The following is a 10,012-nucleotide window of genomic DNA, read 5'->3' as shown; positions in this document are numbered from 1 at the left end:
AGGAAAAGAAAAAAGCCTACTTCACTTTGTGATGCTGAAAAGAGAGCAAAACAGGGAAAGGACCCCAGAGGTTGTTGCTGGTGGGAGGAGATTCTGGGTAGAGCTCTCTGCCTGTTGAACCTTGCCTGATAATAACTGACCTTTGAAATGGGTTGGATTCTGGGAAATGTGATGAGATTTTCCTTATCAGCAGCATTGTAGATGAGAAAAGCACTGTTGATGTGACGCCCTCGGCCCTCAGTCCATTCCTGACAGTCAAAGGCCTCCACGCGAACTCCAACTTCAACACTGTGAGGGGTGATGCAGGGCGGTGGGCAGAGGGGCTCGGCCTGTTAGGCCTCCTTGCCCACTGCTGCCACCTCCTCCAAGCAACGGGAGGATAAGGGCCTGGGTTTTCTTCTTTGTTACCAGCAAATCTGTGTAACTATTAAAATCCATTTTCAGGTCAAGGGACTGCCTGAGGGCACTTCCATTTTACTTCCCCACTTTCAAGTGGGAAAAAGGCTAGGAAGGGCTTTAAATACATTCGTGAACATATTTTGGCAACGTGGGGGAGGGCTGAAATTGTGCCAAAGTCCAGTTTTCGTCCCTAAAAACAGTAAGTCTATAATTAAAAAATAAACATTGAAATTAGACAGGAAACAGATACTCTTTTTTACATTTAAAAAGAAAGAAATACTAAATCAAATCTTTTCATTGCCTATCAAGAATAATAAAAGTAACTGGGAAGTGGTTTGGATTTCATGCTGGTAATACCAGATCCATTACGAGTTGGTTGACCATCTAGTCACTGGCACTGAATGGAAAAGTTAATAATTATACAGAGATGACAGGTATAAACCAGGTCCATCTTGGGCCAATGGGGCATAGGGCTACCCTTATAAGACGAAAACCAGTCCATCGCAATTTACTCAGTGGGAGAAGGCCCTAAGCAGAACAAAGGGTTAAAAATACGTTCGTGGATTTTGAAAGTCGCATGAAAAAAATGGAATTTCACTAAAGTAGTTCCTATACTCACCTCCAGGTTGAAATTAAAAATTACATTTGTGCAAGTTTAAATTTCTTCATAGCAGCCTAAGAGCTCACTTTACCAGGTCTGAAATGTGTTGTTGACGATAGCAGTGAAGACAAGACGATCTCCAACCGTAGATGGTCCCCGGAACTTAAACATATCTACGGACTTCAGAAAGAGATGCGCCCGACACAAGCGGCTGGGAAGATGGAGGGAGGGAGAGAGAAGAACACGATCACTCATTCATTCTTTGAACAGATGCACAGGCAAGTCTTCAACCTATTTTCCAAATTGGCATTTCTTTAAACTTGACTGAAATAAACAACCGGATTGTGTGTGTTGAGAGTGGATCTGCACACTACCTGCCAACATCTTGGGAAATCCCATGTCCCCAGCAGTGGGATCTTTACTTAGATGGTGACACTTCTGCTCCTCTGGTAACAGTCCTACTCTTGTCTTGTTTCCTATGGAAGTCCCTTGGAACAACAAACCAGTGCCTTTTGTTCTAATTTGAATTACAGTCATCCTGATAGCTCATGACTGCAGTCCCAAGAAGTTGTGATCCAGGTTGGAGTGGGGCCCAAGTGAAGGCAGGTGTCCTCACACAATCCTTCAGCTTCACAGTTAATCAGATTTCACCCAGAGATCAAAAGACAAGTTTTTTCCCCCACAGAAAAATCACCTGGCTTGCTACATAAAGCCTGAAAGGCTAGGAGATACACATTTTATAATTTGTGTATGCGTGAAATTTGAAAATAGTTATATATAATATTGAATTTCAGAAAGTTACTTCTATAATTTTCCACATTTTGGATTCCCACTGTCATCACTCAATTACTCTAAAGAATTGTGCCAACCCCACGTGAACAGACACAGCTGTAGTTATATTGTAAGCCTTTACAATAGAATATGTTCAGTTGCTTTGCTGTCATTAAGAATGACAATCTCATTTTAAAAACAAACTCGCTTATTTGTGCATAATTTTTAGAAAGAATAACTACAGGTTTCTAACTGTAGTCATTACTACAGACATATTAATAACAAAATTTATTTTAATTTGAGGGAAATACAATCTCAACCATTTTCAGTGGTTATGAAAATTGTCAGGAGGGCAGATACTATTCAAGTGCATTTCCAGGGTACAGAGTGTTCCCTAAAGCTGCTCAATTACCTCCATCTTTCCATTAAGAATAAAATAACCTTTTTGAAACTGAGGAGTCTTAAAAAGTATTCTTATTCTCTTTTTACTTTCTCTATGTTTCAGTTAATTCTTTGGCCATAATGATTTTTAACCAGCACCTTTAAAGGTCAGACCTAACTGTAAATTGTCTTTAAAAAGGTTTCTGACTTTATTTATTTATTTATTTACTTACTTACTTATCTATAGAGAGGCTGGAGTGCAGCAGCATGATCATAGCTCATTGTAGCCTTGAATCCCTGGGCTCAAGTGATCCTCCCACCTCAGCCTCCCAACTAGCTGGGACTACATGTGCACACCGCCACACCAGCAAAAATTTTTTTTGTAGAGGCAGGGTCTTACTATGCTACCCAAGCTGGTCTTGAACTCCTGGCATCAAGCAATCCTCCTGCCTCGGCTTCCCAAAGTGCTGAGATTATAGGTACGAACCACCATGTCCAGCCTAGACTGACTTTTTTAAGTGTGAAGTCTGTCTTCCATTTCTATTCTGAATTTACTTTGTCATAAGCTATCAAGACAATGAGTTGCAGTTTCACAAGATCAATATCCATAATTCAGAATAAAGTATTAAAACTGTCATCTTATTTTTATTTTTGAACCAAATAAATATTCACCTTCAAACAAAAGGACAGGTTAATCCTAAAGTAAGCAAGTAAATGATTTACAAATCATTGTAAGAGGCAACGTTTTCCTCAGTCCTTTCCTTGACTTCTTGACTAGCCCAAGAACTGGCTCTTCAGACCCTTTCCATTTTCTCCTCACTGGTCCCAATATCATATCTCGAAGGTCAAAACCAAGCACCTTGCAGAAATAGTAGCCACTGTCTCCATCCAAGCCATAATCTGGCCACCAAACGTATTTCCGTGATGGTTTGCGTGGGGTGGGAGGACCAGTTCAATGCTCTGAACAGAGGTGCCCCTTGTGGAAACCGCTCCTTCCTCTTCATCAAAAATGAGATCTAAAAGGTGGAGGTAAACATTAATGATGGCGGAATGAACCAGAGGCTCTGGGGCTACAGCTTTTCCTTCCTGGCAGTACATTCAACTCAGATTTACAGAAAAATTGAAGTGTTCTCAAAACCTTAAAACTGATCCAATTGACAGGTTCTACAGAGTAACTCTCATCTGAATGGTGAATATTTGCAGTGAATTGAGTTAATTTTAAGATAACATCAGAAAGGGCCTTTTAGAGATTGTATTCTAGCCTATCGGAATTTTGATGAAAAGAATGGTTACATTGAAACTTGAGTTGTTTGTGGTAGGGTAGGGACAGATCAGGACAGAGAGGGGCAGAAATGTTGGGGGTGACGAATATGTCATTATCTTGATTGTGGTGATGGTTTCACAAGTGGACACTTACGTCAAAACTTATCCAATTGTATGCTTTACATATGGGCCATTCATTGTCCATTACACTACAATAAAGTTGTTAAAAATAAAGGAATCTGAGCTACAAAGGACCAGAGACACTGAGAGGCCTGAAACACTGAAACTTCAGAAGAGGAAAGTGGCCTCCTGTGGAAACTGTTTGTAATGAATGCAGTCATGAGCAGGAAAGACACAATCTGTCACACTTCTCCATGTCCTTCTACTCTTTTTTTTTTTTTTCTTCTAAAGACAGAGTCTTGCTTTGTCGTCCATGCTGGAGCGCATTGAGGAGATCTTGGCTCACTGCAACCTCAGGCTCCCAGGTTCAAGCGATTCTCCTGCCTCAGCCTCCCGAGTAACTGGGATTACAGGCGCGTGCCACCAAACCTGACTAATTTTTGTGTTTTTAGTAGAGACGGAGTTTTGCCATGTTGACCAGGCTCGTCTTGAACTCCTGACGTCAGGTGATCTCCCCGCCTCGGCCTCCCAAAGTGCTGAGAGTACAGGCATGAGTCACCACACCTGGCCTTTCTGCTTCTTTTGAATCATATCTGCTTCATTTACTGACAAACTGGTTTTTACTCTCAACAATGGCGAAATCATTTACTCTGGCTGCAAAACAGTAAAATGGTATGCTTCTTGCATCACAAAGTGAACCACTAGCTAGGTTTCCATCTCCCATGCTATTGTTGGGGAGGAGGGGGAAAGGATTTACAAACTGGGGCACCATCCTGGTTGTACTGTCAGAGGCAGAGCTGAGCTTACAGTGTGAGAGGGAAGATACACTCAGCAGCTGTTGGCGTTCAGGGCACAGTCACAGCTGGTGATCAAGAAGTGTAGTCACAGAAACCCTGAACTCCACTTCCCAATGCAATTTTAGATTTATAATTAATTGATGGTCTTCCTCTTTTATTTTTTTCGTATTTCCATTGATATTTCAGTCCCCAGCTTAAAACAAGTCAGTAGCTTCCCACTGATACCGTATAAAACCCCAAAACCTTCCCAGGCCTGCAAGCCCTACCTTCCTGGTCTGGCCTCACTTTCCGTCTCCCTTTGGTCCAGTCACACTGGTCCTTTTTCACTTCCTCTGAGGATGTGTTACCTTCAACAACAGAGCATTTATCACACCCCAGCTGTCTACAGCAACCCCCCGGCCACCACCACCTGTGTCTTCCATTTCACTCATATTCTGTGGCCCAGCTTGGTCATCATTCCTCAGAGGAGCCTTCTCTGACCTCCACAGCTCAGTCCCATCTTCGGGGTCTCTCGAAGGACCTTTCATTCGTGGCTGTAGTTTTACGTTATTTGTGTGACCTTTTATTATGTGACCCACTCGATCCTAAGCTTTTTGGTGCAGGGACTATGAATTTTAAAAATTCTAATATAATTCCTGAACATAGGTGCTCAATAAATATTTGTTAAATGAAATGAATGAATGAACTTAACTTGGCTGATTTCCTTCGCGTTCATAGGCCTTACTCGCAATAGAATATTTTTAGGTAATAGAATAGTTGTACTAACACTTCTGTCTTCTATTTACGAGAGTCCCCACTGGTCCCTATATTTGCTTAGTATCAGACACTCAACTATTTCCAGTTTGGTGGGTGTGCAAGAGTATCTCATGTTGGTTATAATTTGCATTTCCTTGATTACTAATGAGGTCCAACATCTTTTTTACCTGTATATTTAACGTTCTCATTACCTCTTAATGAAACGTCTGTTTATGTCATTTGCTTGAAATCTTGCTCGTCTCATTTCTGAAGCTTTTTTTTGCATGTTAGACATTTCACTCCATTCTCCATGTCTCCTAATCTACCTTGCATGTTTCCCATTTCTTTGTCTGGCTGTGTTCTAAGTAACTCTTTCAAATCTCTCTTCTAGTTCCGTCTTACCTGCTATTTCATTCATTCGCTGAGTTTTACATTTTAATTACTATGTATTCTTTTTACAGAAATTGCCTTTGTTTCTTTGTTAAACCTTCTAAGTCATCTCTTTTTTTTGTGCTTGCATCGTACTCTTGATGCTCTTTAATTTCTTAAAATATATTAAGATTCTTACTTCATCTTACTTGATAAATTTATTATCTGCTGTCTTTGCAGGCCTTATTCAGACTTTGTGGGGCCTGGTGACACTTCTAGATCTTGGGTGCCTTGTTTATTTCTATCTTTTATGATTTTTGGCTAGGATCTCATACTGCTTGGATCTTTTCCTATGGAAATTCTTGAGAGCTGGCTTTAAAGTCATTTTTTCACAAAGAATCTGCATTTACAGTGGCAGATCACCTGGGGTCCTACAACATAGCACTGCTTTACAGTAAAGTTTACTTGTTCTGTTTTGGCCCAGACAGGTCATGTGACTTCTGAGGATCCAAATCTGCATGAGGATGCACTTGTGATTGAATTCTCAAAGAGAAAGAACTTTTTTCCCATTCCACTTAGGGCGAAGGCTCTCTGGAGGGTGGGATTTTTCTAGTTGACTCACTGGGGGAATCACCTTTTGGAGGCTGAAGCACCATAGAAGGGTCCTGGATCCAACCTTCTCCCTCACATGGGCCCCTGGCTTTGTCTCCTGAGCCCAGGCAGCTCATTACATACAAGCTCTATGTCTTCAGGCACTTGCTGGGTCCTCCAGAACAAATGCCAGCCCCAATGCTTCCTTGCACTGCTGCATTTGTGTCTTCTCACCATTTTGGGACTTCAGAGTTTCCTCTTATTTTTCTGCCTGCTGAGATGTGTTTGCAAAGATATTTGTAAAAATTTTTCCAGAAATTTTTATTTTTTTTCCCAACAATGAATTCACCATATTGCTGAAATCAAAATTGAATTCTTTCTAAAGTGATTTTTAAAAGAAATATAAAATCCTAATCCCTTTCAACTTCTCTCTCTAAAACTGATTTTATTAGATGTTTTATACAGATCACACACTAGTATTGATTGAGGTTGTTTTCAGGCTAATGTTGCTTACTCAAATGGTACATTTTTTGTTGAAAATAAATTAACACAAGTACCTGACTTCAAATTATGCTACAGAGCTTTCGTAACCAAAACAGCATGGCACTGGCGTAAAAACAGTCACATAGTCCAATGGAACAGAATTGAGAACCCAGAGACAAATTCACACAACCACAGTCAATTCACGTTCAGCAAAGGTACCAAGAACATACATTGGGGAAAAGACAATCTCTTCAAAAAATGGTGCTGGGAAAATTGGATACTCATACGTAGAAGAATGAAACTAGACCACTATCTCTCACCATACACAAAAATAAAATTAAAATGGCGTCAAGGCTTAACTCTAAAACCTCAAACTATGAAACTGCTACAGGAAAACATCGGGGAAACTCCAGGACATTGGTCTGGGAAAAAATTTCTTTAGCGATACCCCATAAGCACAGGCAAGCAAAGCAAAAATCAACAAACAGAATCACATCAAGTTCAAAAGCTCCTGCACAACAAAGAAAACAATTAGCAAAGTGAAGAGACAACCCACAGAATGGGAGAAAATATTTGACAGCAATACATCTGATAAGCAATTAATAACCAGAATATATAAGAAGGAGCTTAAACAGCTCTACAAAAAAAAAAAAATCTAATAATCTGACTTAAAAAATGGGCCAAAGATTTGAATAGTCACTTCTCAAAAGAAGACATGCAAATGGCAAACAGGCATACGGAAAGGTGCTCAACATCACCGATCATCAGAGAAATGCAAATCAAAACTACAATGAGATATCTTCTTACCCCAGTTAAAATGCCTTTCATCCAAAAGACTGGCAATAACCAGCGCTGGTAAGAATGTGGAGAAAGGGGAACCCTCATGCACTGTTGGTGGGAATGTAGATTAGTACAACCCCTACGAAGAACAGTTTGGAGGTTTCTAAAAAAAAGTAAAAACAGAGCTACCATTGGATCCAGTAATCCCATTGCTGAGTATACACCCAAAAGAAAGGAAATCAGGATACTGAAGAGGTATCTGCACTCCCATGTTTGTTGCAGCACTATTCACAATAGCAAAAATTTGGAAGCAAACTAAGTGTCTAGCAACAGACGAATGAATAAAGAAAATGTGATACATATATATGGTGGAATACTATGCAGTCATAAAAAAGAATGAGATCCTGTCTTTTGCAACAACGTGGATTGAATTGGAGATCATTATGATCAGTGAAATGAGGCATAGAAAGACAAACATCACCTGTTCTCACTTATTTGTGGGAGCCAAAAATGAAAGCAATTGAACTCACGGAAATAGAGAGCAGAAGCATGCTTACCAGAGACTGAGAAGGGCAGTGGGAAGGTGGACATGGTTAATGGGCACAAAAAATATAGTTAGAAAGGATGGATGAGACCCAGTATTTGACAGCACAACAGGGTGACTATAGTCAGCGATAATTACATATTTAAAAATAACAAGTAGCATTGGATTCTTTGACACACTTGAAGGAATGGATACCCCATTTTACATGATGTGATTATTACACATTTACCTGCTTGTATAACAATACTTCACATAGCCCATAAATATATACACCTACTATGTAACCATAAAAATTAAAGTGTGTGTGATAGTGATTGTCTCTGAAGGTGGGAAGTGAAATGGTGGGCAGACTTACTGTTTAACTATATGCTCTTTTATGCATTTTGCATTTTTTACCCTGTGCATGTACTACCTCTTTAAAAATAGTTTTTATAAAATAAAAAAAAATTAAGAGAAGGCTTCATGATATAAGAGACATCATAAAAACTCAAATATAAAGCAGCGTCTTCTTTTCTTTTTTCTTTTTTTTTTTTTTAGACGGAGTTTCGCTCTTGTTACCCAGACTGAAGTGCAATGGCACGATCTCGGCTCACCGCAACCTCCACCTCCTGGGTTCAGGCAATTCTCCTGCCTCAGCCTCCTGAGTAGCTGGGATTATAGGCACGAGCCACCATGCCCAGCTAATTTTTTGTATTTTTAGTAGAGACGGGGTTTCACCATGTTGACCAGGATGGTCTCGATCTCTCGACCTCGTGATCCACCCCCCTCGGCCTCCCAAAGTGCTGGGATTACAGACTTGAGCCACCGCGCCCGGCCAGCGTCTTCTTTTCTGAGGGATAATTTTAAAGAGAACCCACACGCTTCCTATGAAGACATATACAGTATACATTGGAACCTGTAGAGGGAGGTGCTAGATAAGGTCATACGTGCACCAGCATCAGCTACGGTACGTATGCAGAAATATATTGGGTTAAATGACTTTGGTGCAGGAGTTTGCTTATTTGCAGCTAATTTACAACCAATGAAAAAACAGGGTTTTCTCAGGTTCAGAGAGCAATTCAGGCTCACAGTTCTGCTTTGGGTTAAGTAAACAGACCTGATCCTTTCTGCCGGCTTTGAGTGATCAGGTTCAATTCTTGTACTTTGGATGTTCTTACTGTGTCATCATCCTGCTTAGACAACTTTACATTCACTCTATATTTGTAGATCAGGAAATCTGACCTGAATTGAGGTCATGCTAGACCTAGTTTTCTTTCTGCATATCCAGAAAATTACCCAGGATAATGCCCTTAAGATCTAATTTTCTTACTGAAAAATTAGAATTAAAATGCTTCAAATCATAAGTTTCTCCCCTATATGTCAAACTTGCAAATAATGACCCAGTAGTATTTATGGGATGTGTGTGCTTATATACACATCCCAGAAATATCCCGCTTTTACAAAACTAATCTCATCTCTTTTTTCTTTCCTTCTGAAAGGATATGATCTGGATTCAATGTTCTCACTGTTAAAATAATACGCATTTCCATCATACAACATCTCAAAAAATATTCCAATGTTTTATGTTTGATATTTATAACCAATGCAAACTCCTGGTTTCCTAAAAACATGGTTCAAGAACAGAGATGATCTGGTTCTCTTCTTTTAGATCACACACTGTCCTGTCAAAAACCAACTCTGTCAGATCTAAGGGTGGAGAAATTGCACACTACACAGCAACTTTGAATGTCAGAGTCTGACTCTTATGTTCTTTAAGAGAAATTGCTTTTAAGTTCTCTGGCATCTTTGCTGGCATGGAAGTTAGTAAAATTTCCAAAAATAAAATCAGATCAATGGAATTAGGTTAAAAGTTGTTTTGTGTGAAAGAATGTAGAATAATCTATGTTAGGGCAGGTTAAACAAAGCAGATGATAAAAGCAGACTTAAAAAAAAATCCGTAATTCTAAATTGAACCAGACATGTAGATCTAATCTGGATAACTTTCTAAAAAACTGAAACTCAAGTCAATTGTAATCGTTTCATCTCTGTAATTGAGTGACTGTCGTGTGTGCCTGTTACTAATTAATTTAGACTATCTCCAGTACTCAAAGTACTGTTAGTGTTGTGCAGACAAATTGTCTCCTGCTGATTTCATTTATTAGTGCAACTTGTACAACACCAGAAGAAGCCAATGCAGCC

The 10,012-nt window shown here is 39.7% G+C and overlaps 1 protein-coding gene across 6 annotated transcripts in view; it reads right to left on the bottom strand.

Moving 5' to 3' along the window:
- ACOT12 (acyl-CoA thioesterase 12) overlaps positions 1-10,012 on the bottom strand; it is a 57,765-nt gene that overhangs the window by 15,845 nt on the left and 31,908 nt on the right. For all 6 annotated transcript variants that reach the window (XR_005580056.2, XM_074384241.1, XM_039472156.2 and 3 more), the window contains 3 exons: positions 3,012-3,168; positions 1,092-1,211; positions 141-288 (listed from right to left, as the gene is read on the bottom strand). Coding sequence is in view for 5 of the 6 variants with exons in the window: in XM_074384241.1 (XP_074240342.1) it covers positions 141-288; positions 1,092-1,211; positions 3,012-3,168 (425 nt within the window). In the remaining variant the exon portion in view is untranslated. The remainder of the gene's footprint in view (positions 1-140; positions 289-1,091; positions 1,212-3,011; positions 3,169-10,012) is intronic.

The sequence above is a fragment of the Saimiri boliviensis genome, chromosome 1 (assembly GCF_048565385.1).
Source record: "Saimiri boliviensis isolate mSaiBol1 chromosome 1, mSaiBol1.pri, whole genome shotgun sequence".
Classification (NCBI taxonomy): Eukaryota; Metazoa; Chordata; class Mammalia; order Primates; family Cebidae; genus Saimiri; species Saimiri boliviensis.
Note: the sequence above shows the minus strand (reverse complement) of the source record. Positions and strands in the feature narration are given on the sequence as shown.